The sequence below is a fragment of the Aphis gossypii genome, chromosome 1 (assembly GCF_020184175.1).
Source record: "Aphis gossypii isolate Hap1 chromosome 1, ASM2018417v2, whole genome shotgun sequence".
In the NCBI taxonomy this organism is placed as follows: Eukaryota; Metazoa; Arthropoda; class Insecta; order Hemiptera; family Aphididae; genus Aphis; species Aphis gossypii.
In genome coordinates this window covers 31,208,507-31,231,848 of record NC_065530.1, presented here as the reverse complement: position 1 = coordinate 31,231,848, position 23,342 = coordinate 31,208,507, and the positions used below count along the sequence as shown (strand labels likewise).

The 23,342-nt window shown below is 27.1% G+C and overlaps 2 protein-coding genes, 2 long non-coding RNA genes and 1 pseudogene across 5 annotated transcripts; 3 read left to right on the top strand and 2 right to left on the bottom strand.

The window, feature by feature from the left end:
• Positions 1 to 2,681: 2,681 nt before the first annotated feature.
• LOC114130463 (tRNA (uracil-5-)-methyltransferase homolog B-like) lies at positions 2,682 to 23,290 on the bottom strand. Of its 2 annotated transcripts, XM_050209458.1 has the most exons (9): positions 23,272 to 23,290; positions 4,562 to 4,669; positions 4,268 to 4,498; positions 3,998 to 4,168; positions 3,701 to 3,933; positions 3,390 to 3,601; positions 3,141 to 3,283; positions 2,999 to 3,077; positions 2,682 to 2,930 (listed from the first exon to the last, which is right to left on the bottom strand). In XM_050209458.1, exons 2-9 carry the CDS (start codon positions 4,667 to 4,669, stop codon positions 2,716 to 2,718), a joined length of 1,392 nt encoding a protein of 463 aa, XP_050065415.1. In that variant the 5' UTR covers positions 23,272 to 23,290; the 3' UTR covers positions 2,682 to 2,715. The 2 variants fall into 2 exon arrangements, with proteins under 2 accessions (XP_050065415.1, XP_027851243.2); XM_027995442.2 differs by lacking the exon at positions 23,272 to 23,290 and having other exon boundaries at positions 4,562 to 4,949.
• LOC126554389 (uncharacterized) lies at positions 7,870 to 8,752 on the top strand (annotated as a pseudogene).
• LOC126554374 (uncharacterized) lies at positions 10,486 to 18,689 on the bottom strand. The gene is made up of 11 exons (XM_050209451.1): positions 15,932 to 18,689; positions 14,531 to 14,687; positions 14,227 to 14,469; positions 14,027 to 14,135; positions 13,720 to 13,914; positions 13,072 to 13,291; positions 12,778 to 12,903; positions 12,126 to 12,320; positions 11,965 to 12,039; positions 11,434 to 11,535; positions 10,486 to 11,340 (listed from the first exon to the last, which is right to left on the bottom strand). The coding sequence occupies exons 1-11, from the start codon at positions 16,068 to 16,070 to the stop codon at positions 11,045 to 11,047; spliced, it is 1,857 nt and encodes a 618-aa protein (XP_050065408.1). The 5' UTR covers positions 16,071 to 18,689; the 3' UTR covers positions 10,486 to 11,044.
• LOC126554423 (uncharacterized) lies at positions 11,582 to 13,010 on the top strand. Its single transcript, XR_007606667.1, has 3 exons — positions 11,582 to 12,043; positions 12,103 to 12,345; positions 12,786 to 13,010. It is a non-coding gene; the product is annotated as an uncharacterized LOC126554423 (long non-coding RNA).
• Positions 13,177 to 15,945, top strand: LOC126554419 (uncharacterized). The gene is made up of 6 exons (XR_007606666.1): positions 13,177 to 13,295; positions 13,369 to 13,513; positions 13,704 to 13,916; positions 14,023 to 14,173; positions 14,235 to 14,380; positions 15,390 to 15,945. It is a non-coding gene; the product is annotated as an uncharacterized LOC126554419 (long non-coding RNA).
• Positions 23,291 to 23,342: the final 52 nt, after the last annotated feature.

The following is a 23,342-nucleotide window of genomic DNA, read 5'->3' as shown; positions in this document are numbered from 1 at the left end:
AAAGTGTTAACAGCGTCAAATATGTAAACAAATATAATGACTAATACTATAACTATACAAAGTGCGCAAGTCGGTCGTGTTTGTAGTTTGTGTTACGGGACAGGACTCAATGAGGACCCTTGAAATTTATATCATTAACTACTGACTGACTTTTGTGCCTGTGTCATAAATTCATATAAATTCATTACATTCTATTATTATTTAGGTACCTACTCGTCTATTTTATACTGTAGTAAAATAATGAAATATTATAATGTTGGCCGTGGATTTGCGACGTTTTTAAATTTAAAGAAAACATGAAAAATTGAGAAGCATAAAAGTATGCATTAGATATTATAGCATTAAAACTTATACAGTAATAACACATTAATTGAATCAAGTGAACATGAATATAATAGACCAAAATAAATTTGGAGGCCCTAAAATATCATAACTGCAGTGGTTCATAGAAAACCCGTAGACGCCACTGAATTTGTATATCATAGAGTATCCATTACGTGTTAACAGTGGAGTATACAAGGGGGGACGTGGGGAGTCAGACCCCCCCCCCCCGTTGGCTTTATTATTTTTTGTTTTTGCTTAGAATATTTAGAATGCACTGAAATGTAATATTTTGTTATATTATGAATTAGGATCAATCAAGCTATTGGATTTTAACAATTTTGTCAAAACTGAACACGATTATAATTTTATTTTGGTTTATTTATGGCAAAGAAATGTTTATTTGGTCGAAATGGTCAATGACGACTATGATTATTGATTATAGAGACAATACTTCAATACTATATATTTTATAAATTTATAATATGTATATAGAATATAATATATAGAAGTTTTGACTTTTTGGAGTATTGGAGTGAATAATCTTCCATATTGTGTTTGATAATATGAATTTTGAATCAATTAAAATTATATTTATTGTTTCTTATTGTTAAATATTTTACTACCTAAGCAAAAAGTTTTGAGAGGATAGGGGATTTTCCAATTCCTCCTCCTATTTAATTATGTCGTTTTCTATTTTTGATCCCCACTTTCAGAAATCATGTCTACGCCACTGCGTGTAAATATACTTAATACTTGGATGTAATATTATACCGTGGGCAGTACGCGTCATGCGGACGTCGTGGAAGAGCATGAGGGAATAGGACGTTTCAACGTGGACGAATCGGCAATTCGACTCGGACGTTTCGGCGAAGTGTCAATGAAAATGTTATTATTTATCATATTATAATATAATACGATTTTACAATGTGACCATTTAAGAATTATTTTTGAAAACTTCATATTAAATTTCTTTTCATAATACCTCATTCTATTCTTAATAAATGTTTGAAAAATTAATTTAAACAATGAACATTTATGACTAGGGCTAGGATTTATATGCAATGAAAAATAATTGTAAAGTTTGCATTTGGTTTACTAAAAATATGCAATTAATATTATGTCACCAAATAATATGGATGTAGATAAATACAATTTAAAATTGTTTTAATGATATTTCTAATAATATAACCACCAATATAATCTAGTATAACCCAAATCAACATCATCGAGATGAAAAAATATTTTTTTAGATCATTATCGTCAAGAGTTTAATAAAATTTGTATCAGATTAACTTCGTTTTAGAATTCTAAAACATTGTCTTCAGTGTAATCGAAATTTGAACAATTTCCAGATTCAACATCAACAGTTTTATTTTTTGTGAATATTAATAATCGCCTTAAAAGTATTTTTAAACTTCACTGTATTTGGCTTGTTGTATGAGCCATCTATTACTTTAGCTTATACAACTAGAATAAGTTGTAAATGATCTTGAGACAATTTATAAGTCAATACAAATTTTAATGGATTTTGACATTTATTAAGTAATTGATAGGCTATATTTTTAAAGTACATTCTATAGTAATAAATTATAAAACCAATAACATTTTTCCATTACCTAATATAATTTGAACATTCTTTATTTCTATATTTTTAAAACAACTATAGATGTTTCGTTGAATATATAGTTTCGATTGAGTTAATGTCTATAGAATTAATTGGACTTTTAAATCTTTAGAAAAATTAATTTGACAGTTTATATAGCGTCGGATTTTTATTACACACCAGACCGGCAAACATGTGATTTCTTTAGAAAGTATTCTTTTAACAATTTACAAATTGTTAATTATCATATAATTATTATTAGTTAGGTGCTGTCATTAAATTCTAAGAGAATATGTATTTATGAAAACCAAGAAAAGAGTTGCTGATAAATTAGTTCAGTACCTCAAAAATTTGTTTACACAAATAACTCTAAGTGTAAATAAGTGTACATTTTTATTTGATAAAAAATGTGATATTTTCAACTCTTAAATTTAGACTAAAAAGAAATGTTTTATAAATTTCAATATGAAGAGTAAATAGGAATAAATACAGTAGTATACATATAATATAGCCTATCGAAACAATTCTTAAAATATTTTGAAATATGTCAAAATTGCTGGAGGTATTCCTTTTCATCCGGAGGAGGGTATTTTGAAGGAGATATATTTAACTTGATTTTTGCATATGTAGAAAACAAAATTTCAGAACTTATTTAGTTTACTTTAGATTAGGCGATTTCAAAATATTATCTACATTAAATCAATTTATCTTGTTTAGTCACAATAATAATTTACTAAAAATAATTAACATACAATTATGTACTTTTTGTTTATTTCATAATATGCAATTTAACGTTTAAACATGAAAATTAATTCACAGTGTTTTGTGTGAGGAAACATATCAACTGGTTTAATCGATTCCAAAGTAAAAGGACGAGTTTTTTTGTTGTTAACAACTAATTCAACAAGATTTTTCATAGTTATTGGACTGTCCGCTTTACATGACACATATGCAAGACTGTTGATCAACCTATTATTTCTAATAGCATTTATGACTTTCGGATCTACAAAAATATACAAATTAATAAAGCAGTCAAGACTCAAGATGTTGCATATTTTTATGTCAACTTACGCACGCCTGCTCGACCAGGATTTAAAACTGTACACAAATTACTGGCCATGCTCAATTCATCCATAACGTGCTTTAATACCTTCAACAAAAAACATTATATGAATTTCTTCAATTTATTATTAAAGTAAACACTTGTATTTACCATTTCTACTTTTCCTTCAATAAAATCACAATTGGGTATATTATTTAATTTTGCAGTCTCTTTAGCGTCGTTAACCGCTTGTGCCACAGATTCAATACCAACACATGACTGTACATGTTGACTGCCTATTATACTAACTGTACCTAATGAAATAAATAAAATTGTTTAACATCTCATTTGTGTAAGTTGTAAGCCAATATTAAGTAATTATAAAATGTTTAATATAATTGTATTTTGAAGAAATTATACCAGTGCCTGAACACAGATCGAGCAAAGTAGATGTCTTTGTTGGATTTATTAATTTGAACAATTCATCATACAAAACTTCAGCAGTTAATGTGTTAATTTGAAAAAATGAGTCTGGAGAAATCCTGAACTTAAAACTGCATAAATCCTCATAAATGTATTTATCGCCATCAACAAGAATAAATGTCGAATCTTTTGAACTTCTAGTGTGCAAACTAAACAAGCCAAACAAAATCTATTAATTATTCTAACATTATCTTTAATACAACATTTCTTAATGAACATATTATATGTGAAAATAGATAAATAATTACCTAGGGTGAAAATATAAAGATTGTATATTAATATTAATACTTTTCAAAAAGTCATTAAATCTGCGTTGTTCATCCAACATAATATCATTAGTATATCCTCTAGGATTAGCAACCACTATAGCCATTTTGTCACCTTTTAAATTACTTCGCACAATAATTCCTCGCCAAAAACCACCATCCATATGATCATAACTAGCAGGTAATTCAGATTTTCTAACAAAAACTTCAAAAGCCTTAAAATGAAAAGAATATGTAAATATATTTAGATGAAATGATTAAGATAAAAATGTAAACTACCTGAGCAATGTCTTTATGTGATTGCTTCATATTAATTAATTTCATTGGAGGCACACAATACATATTTCCATTAGATGGATTACTGACAAAAAATCCAAGGGTTTTAGGATTACCATCGATACCAGGCCGAAAATTAAACTCATCTTTATTACGGTATTCATTGATTTGTGGCTAATTTACAGAAGACATAAAAAAAAAAAAAAAATTATAAAGCATAATAATAATATAAGTATACAATCAAAAGTTTAGATTTATACAACAAACGCTTACAGACGATGAAATAGGAAAGACTTTAGGTAGTCTAATCATGGTTTTTGCTTTGTGTAGTCGACTACGCAATTCCTTGCATACAGTATTTGTCCATTGTTGTTTCAGAATCAATTGTCTCTCATATGGCACTCGACATAAAGGAGTAACAGATTTTTCAAGAGCATAAAATTGTGTTTCATCAGTGAGTTCATTGGTACTGGATACTTCAATTTTGTTAGTAATAACTGAACTCTATTAATAAATAGTTTATAGTATTGAGATTTAAAAACCATTTTAACAAATTTATTTTCATACCTGTTTACGAATATGCATCCAATGATTAATAAACGAATATGTCAGATCTGCGTGCCTTTTAATTTTTACAATATTGTGTAAATTATTATTACAATAAGGTGAAAACATCTTAAACAAAGCCAAAATAATATCTTTATTAATATTTAAATTTAGTAAAAATTACAAATTAAACGGTTAAGCTATGCATGGAAAAAAATTTGGTTCGCTCATTACTTAAGTTGAAGTACAATTATTATGTATTTTAACCGACAACCGTATTAGAATAAGATCTAATGACTAATAGGTAAATGCAATTCTATAGAGAAATCTATCAAATCCGTGGTTATAAATTTCACAGAATAAATTTATAATGCGGTCGGTTCATTTTTACTCGTTATCTCAATTCTCAATAAATTCTCAATGATAACAATGTAATCAGTAATCACAGAATGAACCATAAAATCTACATAAACTCTACAATGAACCAGAGGATTTGATACTATTTTTTTTTTATAGACTTATAGTAACTACCTACTTATTTCAAGCGGATCATAGAAATATATACGTGTATTTTTGCCAAACATTCCGATTGATCTAGTATTCTAATACTAAAATCTGATCAGAGATTTGAATTTGTCTTTAAGTTTACTTGATCTAGTCTTTCCCGCATTTTTTTTTATTTTATCACCTTAAATTAAAAAAAAAAACATTAAAAAAATTATCATATTTAAATTGTTGAAAAATATATAATGATAATAAAAAATATGTAGGAAATTGATCGCAACTCTCAAGCGAAGCACGACAAAAAGCCATTCGACCAAACACCACCCGACAAAAAGCCACGATGGTTTTTTGTCGTATGGTTTTATGTCGTTTTCTAAACATTAAATTCGACACAAAACCATTCGACACAAAGCCATCATGATGTGTACCAACATAAATAGTGTGTACGGTAATTAACAATATTTTAACGACAAAAAGCCATTATAATTTAATTATATAAATTAATTATTTTTTAAATTTTTTTGGCGCCAATTCGTATACAAATAGACTACATTAATTTGTTAGTATTTACCGCGGATCAAAGTTGTGCAAAATTTTATCTAGAAAATTATTCTAATAAAAAAATATTTATTATTGTTGTAATTATTACAAAATATTGTTATTAATAATTATTGATTAAATATTATTAATACTATAATATTGTTAAATTGTTATTAAATTAAAATGTGATAAAAACATTCGAAAATTCTCGCATTTTTTTACTTAAAAAGTTATAGCAACAAAAACTATGCAACAGTAAAGTAAATACGTCAAAAATGCTTGATATCAACGATAAGAAACATCAAAAAAACTACTTTTTGATTTTTTTTAAAAATTGTTTGTTTTTTTATGATAGATGGAAATATGCAAAAAGATTTCAATTATTGTACTTACTATTTAAAAATTTAAAAAATTGAAACCAAAAATGTGACTGCACGTGTATCGGCACTCGTTGCTCCGCTACGCAAATCGAAAATATCCCACGATTTGTTATGCAAAACCACCTCATGTAGGTCACAGGGTAAAATCTAAATTTATTAAAGTGTTTATAACTCTACCTTCCAAAAAACATAGGAAAACAGAGTACACAGCGTTTCACGTATACATGCGTAAATGCTTAAAATCGTAACTTTGGTAAGATATAACTTCCAAAATAACGATTTGAGAGAATTTTTGAATAAAACTATTTGTATTCAGTGCTTAAAACATACATCTTTTGGAAAAAAATCGAGTGGGAAACTGGGAACTAAACTGAATTTTTACCGTCTATACAAAGTAGTATTAAGTAGTAACTATAAAGATAAAATTTACCTACTTAAAGAAAGTGAATAAAAGTATAAAACACCTTTAACGTTAGATTTGTTTTTTATATTAGATTTTAGATTGAAGCATTTTATTTGCTACAAAACATAATGTTACAAAACACATTCTCAGTATGAGAGAGTTGAGGAAGTCATCTGACCTTAGTATATATTTGCTGATGAGTAGGTTTGTTTCTTTTTAATGTAATAAGGATCTACACTATTTAATTTAAATTACTACTTTCAAATTATTATTATTGCTAGTTTCTTCCTACTATTCTAAAATTTAATCTTAGCTTTATAAATATAATAATATATATATACATTTAGATTAGGGGCAAGTCCGCGGAGGGATCGAACTAGCTCCACAGTAATATTTTATCTTAATAATGTTATCTTAATTATACAACATCCACTTTTAAGAGAAAAAAAATTATCACTTTTACCAATGGAAAACTAACCTAGTTTACTTTTGTGAAAAATGTGTATTTTAAAGTTCTTCCCTAATTTAAACTTTGTTATAAACAAACTATTAACAAAAAAGAAAAAAACAAAACATTTTAAACTAAAATTAAGCTACATTTTTTTATAGTGGAAGTGGTTGGTGCTTTGAGGGTTTTAAGTTGGAACTGTAGAGTGTATGTGTCTTTGCGAACGGATCTAGGATAAAAAAGCCACCGACCGGCTGTGAATTTGTAAGAAAGTGCATTTTTTTCGGTGATTGTGAAACATATTGCTTTGTAAGTACATATCCAGCAGTAGCGTAACTGAGGGCCCGAAGACCACGTGTTGCAGGGAGGACCACTGTAATTAGGAGGGGCCTTTGGTTTTTTTTTTTTGAAAATTTGAATAATTGCTTTTTTCAAATTAAATTAGAGTTAATCTATGTTTATTATAATCTATTATACGAAATATATTCGTAATCGTATGGTAAATGTTTAATAATAATCTTATTGTGTGTAAATACCTACAACATGATTTAAGATAGGTTTAAACTAGGTATCTTAAATCGTGACCTACAATAAGTAATAATAATACCTATTAACGTTAAAACGTTTTATTACTCTATGTCTCCAGTCTACAAAGTTATATGTAGTGTGACAGTACTATTTTTACTAATTTTTTCTTATTTTTGCGAGGGCCCAAAGTTTTTTATTACGTCACTAATACCCGGTAAACGTATCTAGCCCGTATAATCTACGTATATAATGAGTATATTTTTGGTGAATACATATATACATAGTTAATATTCGTATAATAACAGTACCTATAATAAACGCGTATTCACAATTTTAAAAAATGTTTCAATAAACACATTTTTATTTTATTAATTAATAATTATTAATAGGTAATTGGTGCACGACTGGTGAGCCTAATTTTAAAAGATTTTTGCTATACGACAATGGTTCAAACTCGGATGAACGTCTTACAATTTTCGCCACAGATGACAGCTTAAAATTGTTATCAGAAGCTAAAGAATGGTTCATGGATGGCAACTTTGCATTATCGCCTACGGAATTCCAACAACTATATGTAATACGGATTCAAGTAAAAACAATATTTATTACACCTGTATTTTGCTTATTAAAAAGAAAAACCCAGTCTAGTTACGAACAATTAATTAAAATTTTATTAGAAAAATGCAATGAGAGGGAAATTTATCTTGATCCTCTTATTGTACATGTGGATTTTGAAAAGGCTGTGATTGAAGCATTAAAAAATACAATTGGAAACCATATTTGTATTAAAGGGTGCTTTTATCACCTTACTCAAAGCACACATAGAAAAATACAGAATCTTGGACTTGAAAATATGTATAGAAATAATAATGATTTTAGTATATTTTGTAGAAAACTCGATAGTTTAGCATTTTTACCAGAAAACAAAGTTTTAGAGGGAATGGATTTTTTAAGAACAATTATGCCACCGGAGGCTGTTGATTTAGTCGATTATTTTGATACCACGTATGTCCATGGGTCTTACAGAAGTGTTCAGCATAATCCGAATAATGGTATCAGACTTCGAAATATTTCACCGCTCTATCCACCATCAATATGGAATGTCTATCAAACTACCCTTGATAATGGACATCGAACTAATAACGAAACAGAAGGGTGGAACCATCGTTTCTCAAAATTAGTAGGTCACAATCATCCTTCTATTTGGTCATTAATAAAGAAAATGAGATTAGAGTTATCTTCAGATGAAACTAAGTTAGCCCAATTCGTAATAGGCAATTTAAGTAAAAAAAAAAAAAACTTATGAAAAAATGCAAGAAAAATTGCATAAAATATGTAGTGATGGCTTAACACAACGAACAATAGACGAATATTTAACGGCTATTGCTTACACAATACGATTATTTTAATTATTTATTTTATATATTATATTTTTAAATTATAAATTTTAACTTTTAGATTCTGAATGAAGTAATGAATTTACAATGATGTTTTTTGTGTACAATTTTTTTATTATATTATTATATTATTATTTATTATAAAATGTACAAGTAATTTTGTAGTTGAAAATTCATATGATAGGTACTTGATTTAAAATTCGTTTTTTTTATCCGTGTCTTTTTTATCGGTGGCTTTTTTATCCCGTGGATTTTTTATCCCATAGCTTTTTTATCAATGGCTTTTTTATCAGTGGCTTTTTAGTCCGTGGCTTTTTTGTCGGTGGCTTTTTTATCCGGTTACCCTTTGCGAACAGAGTGGAATGCAGTAGTAGAGTATAAGTGTGTTTATTTAAAATAATACAAAATTAAAAACTTATGTAGAAATTTATGGATAAAGTTATATATAACTCTACCCGAGAAATTAGTTAAATAAAAAGACTGTTACTAAATCCTACAGCTTGGTTGATAATTGAAATTCTAATTTTACAATGCCTCCGAACTCATATTTATATGAAGTCCTAGCTGGCAAATGCACGATAGAGAAGTACATAGGTAGTGGACAAAAATGCAGGCGGCATAGAAGATAGTTGTTCCTAGTTTAATGGGATTGTTTACCAGTCCCAAATATAAACGGGATTAGAGTAATACCTAGTTCAAAATTATAACATTTCGTATTTCCAAGAAATAGTAAAAAGTCCCGAGGACGAGTTATCTACTTATAAGTTATAATATAATTATAAATATTTATTATATAATTATATAATTAATTTCGGCAGTGGCGTAGATACGATTTTTTTCTGGGGGGTGTTTTAAAATATATTTATGATACAAATTACGAGTTATTAGTACTTCATTTTTATTTTGTTCTAACCATTATCTATATAAAATATTTTGGTTAGGGGGGGCGTAGAAACCCCTTACACCACCCTTCGTAAATACGCCACTGAGTTTCAGAGTTCATCCCGATCCCGGACAAACTTTGTGACACAGGTATATAAGGTATATATAGAGATAGATGGAAACGTTTAGCGCTAAACGTTACAGTAGGTATTAGATAGATGGTCGAATTTTACTTCTTGGAACAATTCATAATAATATGTTTACGCAGCCGCCGATAAAACATACAAAAGAAAAAAAGGTCAGGTTACAGGTAGCTGGAAACCTTAGATACTATCGCAGTCAGTCACGGGAATACCCGAAATACACCATGCAATTATACATATAAGTATGTAAATTTAATAAATATATTGAAAATCTTGAGATAAAAACAATCCTATTTTTTAAGTTGGACCAAATTGCACACGGTGTAAAATTTTTTATCAAAATCGGTCCAATAGTTTTGGAGTTCGTCCAGGACAAACTGTTAGTCTGTGACACGAGATTTTTATTTATAACATAACGAGCCGTCTATAATTGTCAATCACGGGGAATTATTATTTATTAATTTATTTTTAATTTTACATTAGGACACCACTACATCAGTACAATGTTCAGTCATCAGTCTTCAGTGCTCACTGCTCAGTACGACAGTACCGCTCACTGTTCAGTGGTTCAGTCTTCAGTGAGTCGTGACTCGTGAGTGACAGAGCCGCAGTGTACGTTAGTTTTAACGTTATGCTTATTGTTGTCACCATATGGCAAATACTGTAAATGACATTTTACAGTATTCGCCAATTCGTCATCAATTGTAAGTAAGTACTAATAGGTAGGTACTATTATTAGTACTAATAATCTATATATATATAATAATTATATAGGTACAATTTAGGCCTTAGTTACAAGATATGAACCAAAATTAATTTTGTATTATTAATTATTATACTTGAAATATTACTTTAAAATAAATCTTCTAACACCTTTTTTATATTTATTTCTGATACCTAATGTATATAAATTAGGTTAAAAATTGGACTGTTAAAACTAATTTAGATTTTATGTACATTAGTATTTACACAATTTATAACTTATAACAATTAATATAATATAACATGTTGTAATGTAGGTGTACCTAATACATATATATTGCCCAATAGCCCTGATGCTGAGGATTTATCTTTATAATAATAATAATACAAATAATAAAAACAGATTAAATACTAAATGTAACTAGTAAATAATAAAATATAAAATAAAATAATGAAATATATGGTATTATGTGCAGTACTTATGCATATTTACATAATAAATAATAATAATATAATATAAAATGAAAATTACAAAACTATCTTGGTACCTATTTTTTTTTTTATACTTAGATAGTTATTAAAATATTCGTATGATATTTGTTGTTTCCAAATTACAAATAGGACAGCGTTGTTGAATCATATCAACCGAACAATCTAAACACAAGCATTTGTGCCCACAAGGAATGCATGCGTGGCTGTTGATATTTGTTAAACAAATCACACAGCAATTTTCTGGCCTAGGTTCGACAGCATCCATGTTGATTGGAACTTGAGGGATGTTTGCCCTGTCTCTCTCTAGCCTTCGTTCCTCTATTTCCGCAATGGCAATATATAATGGATCACCTTCTTCAGGTAAAACAAAATCTCGTTCGTCTAGAATATTTTTTTAATTTTTTTTAATATAGCTACTTAAAAAATAAAATATGTAATAAATAACATTTAATTAAATAACCATAATAGCATTACCAATCAAAATATTGAGAGCATTTTCCTGTTGTGTTGCCATCTGTCTTGTACGGTTTTGTTGTTCCAAAATCATTTCATGCAATTGATTTTGTCTATTAAAACCTAATACAAAAGTGAGTTTAATATAATTAAATAGTTTAAGTATAGATATATTTTCTTATGAATTAAAAACGTCTAAATATAATTGATATTAAATATTATTTACTGAATTTTATTTTTTCATGAAACTAAATAACTTAAAGCCAAAAATGTAAAACTCTTTATGACATAATATTGATACAGTGGCAAGCTATCTACCTATACATTTAATTTTAATAATACCGATTAGGGTAGATGAATTAATGCATAGATATTTGTGCGGGTAAGTAGGTTACCTGTTACTTTAACAATAAATTATACTACTATATTTTTAGGGTAGCCACAACTGATGCATACTTTTAAATGTATCTACATTATTTATATAAATATATTTAAATGTTTATAGCCTAGATTTGATATGATATATTATTTACAAATACATAAAAATCCAACCTTCGTCATTGGCAATATTCACTGGATGTTCTGGAATCTGAGGAATTTCGTAGGATATATTATTGCGTCTACGTTCTAAGTAAGTATACACATATATTAATATTTTTATTCGCTAATATTATCTTAGTTATTTTTTAGGAAAATTAAGGAAATGTTTCTACCTGAATCATAAGCTAAATGTCCAGTATAGGCTAAGAATTCTTCAATACTGAGTCTACCTTGCTGTAGTTTTTCAGTGGCTAACGATAAATTCCGGTCAAGCTGCACATATGCTCTACGCCTCGGTCTCAGTATGGGTCTTTCTTGTTGGACATGGAATTTTTCACTGAAATGTTTGTCCAGTTTTAGGATTGTTTCTGGAAATAGAGTTTAATTATTATAGTAAGTTACATATAAAAGTAAATCTAAAAATAATTAAACATATTTTATACAACTGACACTAAGTCCAATAAGAAAATGTAAAAAATGATAAATTTTAAGTGGGTGTATCATTAATTTATAGTTATTTCCATACCTGGAAAACCAGGAGATTTTTATTAATATGTCCTAGCTTAAAATTATTGAAAAATATTTAGGTAGATATTTATGTTTTCTAAAATTAGTGTATTTCATAAATTGAAGCAAGTTACAAAATTACATATAGGTACATTCAAATTATTATAGACTTCGAATTAATTTATTTATTTGTAAAATATTCTAAACTTCAAAATTTGAAAAATTAGTATTCACAAATAAATATGTTATATTTAAATAGTTATGTAAACAATATATTTAATGAAATAATACATATTCTGATAATATATTTTAACTGACTTGTGAAGTGCCAAATTCCTGGTCGATTTCCACCCATATAGGAATTTAAAAGTTTATGGAAGACTTCCTGATCATTATTGGTTCTTCTGGGGCTATTGAAAACAGTGAAGTTAGCAGCACCAACACCTATAAAAGTATTTTTAAACATGAAATATACACTTCAGTAGGTACTTATATGAGTTATATTATATTGTAATGTATTATTATTTATTATATTGATTATGTTCATAACTAATAAGAACTTCAGAATCAAATAATTTTGAAACTGAAATTTATATCAAATTATATACTTACGTTCCATCCAGTGTGTCTCAAAGTATCTTACATACCGTCTTGCAACATCTTGGTTTGGAGACTGATTGGCTTTTCTTTTGACTATTTCCCAACCTTCTGGAACCATGTTGGGTGGCAACAATGGTATGGCTTTGGACATACGGAACATGATATGCAAAAAAGTATCATTTCTGTATACTTGTCTCCGAATCCCGAATTCTCTTGCATTTTTCTCTAATGCCTAAGTATTAATTTAAATATCAGATATTGGCTTTTAGTAAATGAATTTAAAGTTTTAAAGCTGTTTTTTTTTTTTAGGTTTTCAGTACAATAAAATATTCAATGCTAACAAGCCAAGTACTTATTAAAAAGCACAAAGACTTGTTAGAATATTTATAGATATTTTATAAGAGTTGCATGGAAGGAATGGATGAACTACAAAAATAGAATTTTCATGCTAAAGGTTAGGTTCTTTTAATACAATTATTATTAAATTTAATAATATTAGGTATAAGACATAGGTAATTATTAATAATTACTGGTTATATAAGTAAAACCATGATAGTAATACTAAAAAAAAAATAAAAAATGTTAGTATGAAAATTAATGACCATTATTATTCACAACAAATATTGAAAATGATGAATTTATAGTCAATAAAAATCTTACTTGGACCATATGAAACCAACATTTCTGCAAGTGAACATTATTGAATACTCGTCCTAGAGCATTTGTCAATGCTAGTTCATAGTCCGTTACAATATTTGTTGCTCTGATGTCACACATTTCACGTAAATATTCAAAAATTGACTGATATGCTGCTTCGGTCTTTCTACGCATCATTATATATGCAACCGGAAATGCCTGTAATATATATGCATTTATCGTATTATATTTATATTATTACATTATTATGTAGTACACACATTAACATATAACTAACTTCTTTTAAATTTCAATTATTTCAAGCAGTTACCTGATCCATATACATTGCCATTATTATCAACAACTGATCATTTGCTGGTTGTGCTGGTCTACTTTTAAATGTCGCATCAATGTGAAGCTCTTGAGCAGAAATTAACAAACTAATATTGTTCCAAACAAATAATGTTAAATATAGTTGGTATATAGTATATAGTTTGAATTTAAATTAAATTTTGGTTAATATTTAATTACTTTTCCAGTGCTGGCGAAATAAATACAACAGCTTCACCACCATCTGGACCGCCATTGATATAGCCCCTATACATATTTTGACCATTATATGTTTGGAACATAGAGCTATAACGTTCATCGTTGAAACAGCCAGCATACTCTAACATTGTCAAAGGTATTTTGGGTTGAGCATCTTTTCTAGCACGTTCCATGGTCTTTAAAAAGCTTGTATATTGGAGCCTTGCATTGTGTAGACCGTCCGTTCTAAAACAGAATTTATACTCAATTGGTTATACTGGTTTATAAATTATTTGATTTTAAATACTTTGATATCTCCTCATCAAAAATTATTCGATGTGGAGTGCTTTCTCTTGCACATCGCAATAAAATGTTTTGCTTTAATGAAACCAATGCCAAAAAACTTGGATCCTCTGGGTGGTTATGGGCTTTTTTAACATATAGCAAATTTTCTACCATGAGACCTAGACAAATAATATTTTTTTATCTTAAGTATTGAAGATATTTTTATTACTATTTATAATACTTATTGATATAAATTGTACAAATTTAATGCTGCTAAAGTTAGGAGGGATACGACTCAGTATATTTAATACATAGATAAAAAAATGTTGATCATACATTCCCTACAAGTTGAATGCCTATATTCAACTGTACATAACATGGCAAGTTGTGAACCCAACTTCAAACAGACATAGTATGATATTATTTTATATTTTTATATGTTTTACACTAATAAGTTATTTAATTATCATAACTAAACATGTTGGATATTTCACTTGACATAAAAAAAAACAATACTCTAGATATAAGGATCATACTGGGTGTTTTTTTAGTGTTTTTACTGCTTGATGGGGCTGAAAGCTGTATTTAAGAAGCCTAGTTTATCTCCATCAGGGCTACATTGTATATGATACAGTAATGTGATTAATCATTTAATTTTAAAACAATTATAGCACAAAGTATTTAAATTAATTAACACAATATCAATATTAATTCAATTTGTTATTTGCACATTCTAATTTCAATTATAGAAACATGTACTTACTATGCAGTATAATGTAAACTATATTAGAATTAAGTATTAAGATACTGTGATTTTGAGAGCATTATACAATGTATTGTTAAAATATTGTTATGACTAGAATTTTTTTTTTTTTTTTTAGGATATAACTTGATCTATAAAAAGTGCTTGAATTGAAAAAGAAACAGAAGGGATATGCTAAAATATTTTTTGAAAACATAAGAAGTACTCGGCTCTTGCATTCACTCTCAATTTTTGTGCTAGCTATAAATATAATATAGATTTCATGATGTACCCTGGTCAATGATAAAGATACATAAAAACAAAACTTATCTTAAAATAATGTTGAAATAATTGAATTTCCTATGGGCCTTGAAGTATTAGTGGAGAATAAACAAGAAATGTCTGGATAATTAATAAATTATTACAATTAATTTATCTAGTTGGATCCAGAGATTGTGCTATTATGGCAATAATATGTAAATTTTAATTCTATCATAAAATATTTATATTAAATATAAAGCACTTTTGTGGGTTAAGCTATTGTGGTTCTATACGCCTCATTTATACTGAAACAATGTTAGCCATACAATTTTTAAATACATAATGTTTTTTACTAAAAATTATCAATAATTAATTAAGCCAATAATTGTTCGTTATGTGTTGTAATTAATAGTTTTATACCTGTAGCAGGACAACCATTCTGTATGCATTTCATAGACTTAGAGTTCTGTCGTGCACATTTAACATTGAAGAAAAACCCGTCATTTGTGTGGTAAAGTTTACTCTTACTGCGAAATCCTTCAATTTCAAATACTTCCATGACTTTGGATAATAAGTGTAATTTACAATTTAAAATTATTTAAAAAAATTTTAAAAAAAAGTAAATTCACTTGTTAAAAAAACGAGCGACGTGTGAGATATTTAATAAACTTTTTTTTGGATTTTCCATAAAAAATTAGGTTAGAAACTTTTTTAATGCCTATAAATAGTGAGAGAGCAAAATATTTTAATATCTATGATGTATAGAAAATGCCTATATGGTAAAATTGTATGGCGTATAAATAATGTAATAAATAGTTATGTTATGAATAAGTAATGCGTGTATAAACAATCGGTAAAAAATTAATGAATCTACGTTAATTATTAAATTCTAAAAGAAGTAAGAACTGATGAGTGCAGTGCCGGATTTAGAGGAGGGCTGAGTGGGCTGGAGCGCAAGGGCCCCCACGAATTCAGGATCCCATAATTTTATAATATTTTAAAATGTAAAAAAATGTATCTTCTTATTTAAGTATAAGGGCACCCACAATACTTTCAACCCTCGGGCAACCACATACTTCATTTCGCCCTTGCAGGATAAATGTATTGAATACAATAATGATGTGTGTTTTTGTTTGTTTGTATACACCATAACTTGTAGAAAGAATGCTTTAATTTAAAACTTTAAGTGAGGTTTCCGGCGGTAAATTGAATATTCTTGGTGCATTATAGACGTCAAAAGTCTTTCAAAGCAGCTGGAAAAACTACAAATTAGTGACAGAAAAACGGGAATTTTTAAGTAAAACCAATTTTCGACAAAATTGATTTTTATATAGTTGTAATTCAAAAACTAATCACTGTAAATACTTGAAATTTTCACCATATGTTTGTATTAATGTTATCTATATACAGTTAAATTTTAAATATATTTTGTCTTTTTTTTTAATCATTTGTAGACAACTGAAGTCATTTTCGATTTTTCAGAGCATTTTTATTTTGAAGTGTCAATAAAAATATTTTGGGTGCCCAAAAAAACTTAGCAAGTAATTTTGTAGTTGAAAATTCAACAAATTCTTCTGTATTTATATCTAACGTAAAAGAATGCAACACTAAGTTTTCCATTAGTTTTTCTTCAAATAGCTATAGAGAAAACTTGAAGTCTCATGGAAAAAATGTTATGAGCGTTTGAATTTTACATTTTTACGAAATTGCGAAACGATAAAGATTTATCTTCAAAAGATTTTCAATATTTTTTATTATTCAAAAAGTAAGTAGTAGATACTTAAAACTTTCACCAGTTGTTTAGATAAGCATTTTCTTTAAATAATTTGATTTTCTAAGTATTTTGCTTATTTGAAGGCTATTTATAGGCAGTTCCGTTTTTACTCTATGGGCACATGCCCTGGGGGCCCAGAATACGGAATAATCGAAACTAAAATTTTAAATTGTAAGCTGTAACGTGTATTAATATTTAATACGACCATCTATAAAAAAATAATTCTAAATTCTGTAAAATAGTTTTTAATTGATAATGTAATCATATTAAATAACTTGATGTATTTATTCAACTTGGGTAGGCCTACTAAAAGGGCCCCTTAAGCTCCGTGTGCCCTTGAAAAACTTAAGACGGCCCTGTTTATAGGCATTTGAAATATTTGTTTTTGTTTATTTATTTTTTTTTTTGTAAATATCGATAAAAAATATTTGGTTTGAGTCAAAATACTTGACAATTTACAAAGTTCCTCATAAGTTAGTCTCTTGTAGTGATTCAAAAACTATAAGGATACATATTATAAGCACAATTTATATTTATTGCGGCGTTTGAATTTCAAATATTTACAATAGTTCGTTAAAATCATGAATATTTGTAGTTATAATTCATAAAAAATTTTGTAGCTAAGAGTTGAAAATGTAATACAAGATTTTCCATACGTTTGGCTTACAATAATATTATAAAAGAACTTAAATTTTGGGGTATTCGGGTCATTAAAACATATATTTTGATAAAAACGTTTTTCACCATCGACACCATCCACTGGAAAATATATCCTAGGCTGTCAAATTATTTCCGTTTAGAATCGTTTTTCGTACACAATGATAGATACCTATCATTGGAAAACACAAATAATAGTGACCAACTATACAGTAGACTGGTACCCACTTGACCACATTTTTTTTATTTATGTATTTGTTTGAACATTTTTAAAACTTAGATTATTTTGAATACATTAGCATGAAGATAATAAAAACTTGAGTTAAATTCTAGTAGTTAATTATACCCGTCGGTGTATTTTTGTTCGTGTAGGAACTTGCATATTATTATATATTTATATGTACGATGTACCTACCTAACCACTAACCTGTGTTGGTTTCGTGTGAGAACTTACCAAGCTGGGCTTTTTCTTCTTTCGATAACTCATATGTATAAACATATACATGGTATGTAAATGAAAAATAGGTAGGTAATGTTTAAATTTAAATTTTAGTTGTAATTAGTGGTTCAACTGGCACACAATCTTGAGGGGGCTACAGCCATCATGTATAAAAAATTTGGTTTTTTTAGTTATTCTTATGGTTATAAATTATAATGGTATTCAGAAAAAAAACCCCGTACTTACTAAATACATAACACTTTTTTTACTATAGTGTACATTTTATAATTTTAAGTTTTTAAACTATTTACCTATTACCTATCTATATAATAATTTATAATTAATTAATTTATAATCTATTTATAATAATTTCCAATGTAAAACGTTTTTGTAAGTACTATTTAATATTCGTTTAATAACTTTTATATCATACCTAATTCATAATAATTTTTAATAAAATAATACATCAAATATTTTAGACTATATAGATATAAATATACATTTGAAATATAAAAGATTAAAGTATATAGGATTAAAAGTAATTGTCGCAAAGTATATAACAATAAACCGAAAACCGCTTAAAAAATTTATATATGCAAATTAAAAATAATGGTATAATAGTTTATTAGATTTTCTTAAGGCTGTTAACCACGACATTAGAAAGCAATGCTTCTAAATGTTTTATCTTTCAACATTTTTTATATTATATACAAATGACAATGTAAAATGCAGATTGCAGCTATATGTATATTTCAGTACTTGTACATTTTATAATAAGAGTAATACATGTTAAGGAATGTTATTGAACTATTTATTATATTTATATTTAATGATTTTTAATTGTGATATAATCAGTTATTGTTTAGTATCTAAGTATCGTATACTAGATGTATATATTTTTTTTATAGTTACCTTTTAATAAAATAAATGTATTACTTAGTATAATAAAATAATTTAATAATTAATGAAAAATAATTGGTTTTGAATATTATGTTTAGATGTGTTACATAGAAAAATGTAATGATTTAATGATTATAATTAATTATATGAATTATAATTAAGAAGAATTATGTATTTAGTTGGTATGGGGCTTTTTTTCCTAGATTCATTATAATACATAATGATGTATGGATTAATTTTAAACTATTGATATCATGACTTATTCACACCATTGTAAGTTACGTGTATTATAATAGTTAAAGTCTCACCGACAAGTACGGTTTAATATATATAAGATACCTTAAAGTAGTTAAACTAATTAACTGCTAAAATATCTAAAATCATTTTGACGAGGAAAATTAATAAGTTAATATTGATAACAAATTAATTAGGACGAACGGAATATAAATGATAACGCAACATTTAATTATTTTGATGGTTTTATGTCGTTTTAAATAATTGTAATAAAATATTGTGCAATATTGGCAAGACTGAATGGGTGATCTTATGTCGGGTGGCTTTTTGTCGAATGGTTTTTTGTCGCGTGGCTTTATATCGGGTGGCTTTTTGTTAGGTGTAACCCTCTCAAGTAGACTTAAAAACAAATTCAAATCTGTTTTCAGATAGGTATCTTATTGGCTATTGCTTCACTGTTCACTGTAGGATCAATCGACATGTCAATAATTTTATGTTCAAACATAACACTATTATTATAAATATTGAAATCTAATGAAATCTAAAAATAACAACTTTAAAATACCCATAAAATTATTAGGCAAAGGGTCTATTCTCTAACAATTGAATTCTTGAACACATTATAATATAGCAACTGCAATAAATTTAAATTTTATTTATTCCAAAGTAAGGAAATATTATATTTTATATGATCTGAATATCTGATGACCGTCGGGAGATCATCATAAATTATTATTTTCTAATAAAACTGAATATTATAAGATTATGTACTTAGTTGAGATTTATTTTACGTATAACTTTTACATTTTATAGGTACTCTTTTATTATTATGTACTAATTCAAATGCTATGTAAGGGATGGCCAAACTTTTTTTGGTCACAATCTACTAAAAATATACTTCACCTTTGAGGATCGACTTCCATGAAATTTTTTTTATTATTGAATAATTATAATTATTAAGAAACATACTTGCATATAGTGTATAATATACACTTAAAATAAATTCTAACATGATAGACTTTAAAATTGTCAGCGATAGACCGTTAGGCTGCCCCTGCTATAAATCTTGAAGTACAATACTATAATTATTTTTATTTTATTTTACATACATATAACATATTATAATATATTTATTAGTTAAAAATGTAGAAATTAATAGAAATTAAAAAGAAAGAATAGTATTAATTATATTTAGTTTAAACTTGAACGATTGCAGTTTATCGACATCGTACATGGTACAATACTCCTTAGGTAGGATATGGCTAATATGCCGAGTGTGAAGAATGGCGAACGGTGATGACTGTAGCTGACTTAAAGTTTTCCCGACATGCGTTGTGCTATATAACAATGATCAATGCAAGCTTAGAGGTAGTGTGAATAGTGTGCGACACAGATAAGAACATCACAACGAAGAAGACTCCGCGACGATTCATACTCCGCCACATTTTTCTTATGGTTTTTTATAGGTACTTCAACGAACAAAATAAAATATTTATAAAGGAAAAATTATTTTTTTAAAGAATTTTTATACAAGAATTTTTTCTTATTACAAAATTAACCAAATTTGAGTACTTCAATCGAAATTTGAGTTTATGCATAATTCGTTTGTTCAAATTAAAAAAAAAAAATGATTAAATATTTATTGATCATACGAGGATAATTCTTATTTGCAATACAAACATTTTTAATTATTAATAATTTATTATGAATTTAGTATTCAAACGACACATATAGACTAAAAAGTTGCCAAAAACCACCAAAACCTAACCTAATCTATCCAAGGTAGCCTATTTGATAAGTATGAATACCGATGCGCCACGCTTGAACACAAAACTTCATTTCAAGCTCTTCAACTAAAAACTACTCCTGGGTTAGATTAGATTCCCTACAGTTAAGCTCTTAAAATCGATATGCTACCTCTGCAACAACTTCAATGTCAATGTCTTTAACTTTTAAGCTACTAGGTGTTTAGAAAGGGGGTTAGCTCCAGATCTGCTGTACCTTGGCCTTAACATGGACGGATAAACTGAAGTATCATTGTCTCTATATGTATCTCCACTATACAATACGACGGAATGAAAATCTTTTAATAGTCGTCGATAATGATCAGAATCTTTTGTATGCAATGAAATACGATGCAATAAATCACATGCATCCAGAAAAACAAATATGAAATAACCACACTACAGTGGTGTGTCTCAATTGCCTATGCGATAACGCCCCGTAATCATAAATATATATTTATACAATAAAAGCATGTATAAAAAATAACCGGTGGATCTTAAACGACTACCGTCTATTGTTTACTTATTTCCAAATGGTTTCCGTCAAAAAATTTTTAACGAACTGACGAATTACAAAACGGTTGCCGTAGAAACACATTTAAAATTAAATTAAAGCTCAGTCATTACACCTAAATTTAAAAAAAAAAACAGGAGTTCATTATGAACATCTTGACAAATTTTTATCAAGTGGTATAACACATGGATTATATAAAAAATTATGCCTAAAAAAATTACCTAATTTATGATTTTTTTTTTATATTTTTACTTATAGGTGTATTTTTTTTTATTTTGTAACCGCTAAAATTATTACAATTAATATTATTTTAATAAAAAATTCACAATTATATATATACTTGTCTATATAATTTTTATAATTTACTTAGTTAACACCAACACATGTTTAACCATGAAAAACAATTTCATTGTACAAAATCTAACACAACCTAACCTATACCAGGTAATGCCATTTCTTTTACATTTCTAAGGCACTCAATTACAACCCCTATATCATGTTAGATAAATATTTTTAAATTTAAATAGTACAGAGAAAACTTGATTAGTGAAAAAAAAGACACAGACTTTTTTTTTGAAAAGAAAAACTTTTAATGCAAATTATAAATTACTTTGATACTAGCTGAATTGGCCGTTTAGCCAATGAAGATATCCAGCTATCTCCATTAGTGTATGGAATTTTCATGATTAAGTATATTTAAAATACTTAAATATATTTTAATTTATATAAATATGTTATTTTTGTTTTATCAATTATGTATACGTGTAAAACTATTTATAAAAATACTAATTTATTATCACTTAAATTATGAACATATTGTATTTTACTATACAAACAATTTGTGTGCAAACAATTGTTGTATTCGAATAATTTTCCCGTAAACTATTTTCAGTGAACAATAAATTGTAGTGATACTAATATATATTATATACAAAGTGATTTAAAAAACATTTAACATGCTCATCCATATTTTTTCTTTTAACCACATGTTTATTCAAATTTTTATAAATGGTACTTTTAAGTATATCCAAAAACACTATTTTAAATTCTTTTATTATTCATACCATAATTTAAAGAGTTTTTTGTGGTATACATTTTTTTTCAAATGAGAACCCTTTCTAATTGTATTTTCTAAAAATGATACAAAATACGTAATAATCAAAATTAAAAAGAACCAAGTGCTTAACAATTCATAGTAAAAATTGGAGGTTCTTATTTGAGAATAGTTTATTGTCACAGGGAATTATTTAAATAACACACATAATTTAGGTATTTGGTAAATATGATCTGTTAGTATAATTAAAAATTAAATTAATGAATAATTCTAGAAGATAAAATGAGAATAAACTGGTTTTTAAATCATTTAATAAATAATATTAAATAAAAATATATTATAAATAATATTATTTATAAAATATATAATATGTAACCATAAAAATATAAAGTGAATAAACTTACTTAAAGTAATTAATAAAATCTGGAAACCTTTTGAGTGAACCAATTTTGGGATTTACTATATACTTACACAG

What these genes read in the sequence shown, in the direction of transcription:
- LOC114130463 (XM_050209458.1), bottom strand. Translation starts at nt 4,669, where the DNA reads ATGTTTTCACCTTATTGTAATAATAATTTACACAATATTGTAAAAATT. An exon ending in TCTTTCCTATTTCATCGTCT is followed by an intron (nt 4,169 to 4,267) that starts GTAAGCGTTTGT and finishes TCTGTAAATTAG; the next exon opens with CCACAAATCAATGAATACCG. An exon ending in TCCTGGTCGAGCAGGCGTGC is followed by an intron (nt 2,931 to 2,998) that starts GTAAGTTGACAT and finishes ATATTTTTGTAG; the next exon opens with ATCCGAAAGTCATAAATGCT.
- LOC126554374 (XM_050209451.1), bottom strand. Translation starts at nt 16,070, where the DNA reads ATGGAAGTATTTGAAATTGAAGGATTTCGCAGTAAGAGTAAACTTTAC. An exon ending in ACATTTAGCTTATGATTCAG is followed by an intron (nt 12,040 to 12,125) that starts GTAGAAACATTT and finishes ATACTTACTTAG; the next exon opens with AACGTAGACGCAATAATATA. An exon ending in GAATATTGCCAATGACGAAG is followed by an intron (nt 11,536 to 11,964) that starts GTTGGATTTTTA and finishes CTTTTGTATTAG; the next exon opens with GTTTTAATAGACAAAATCAA.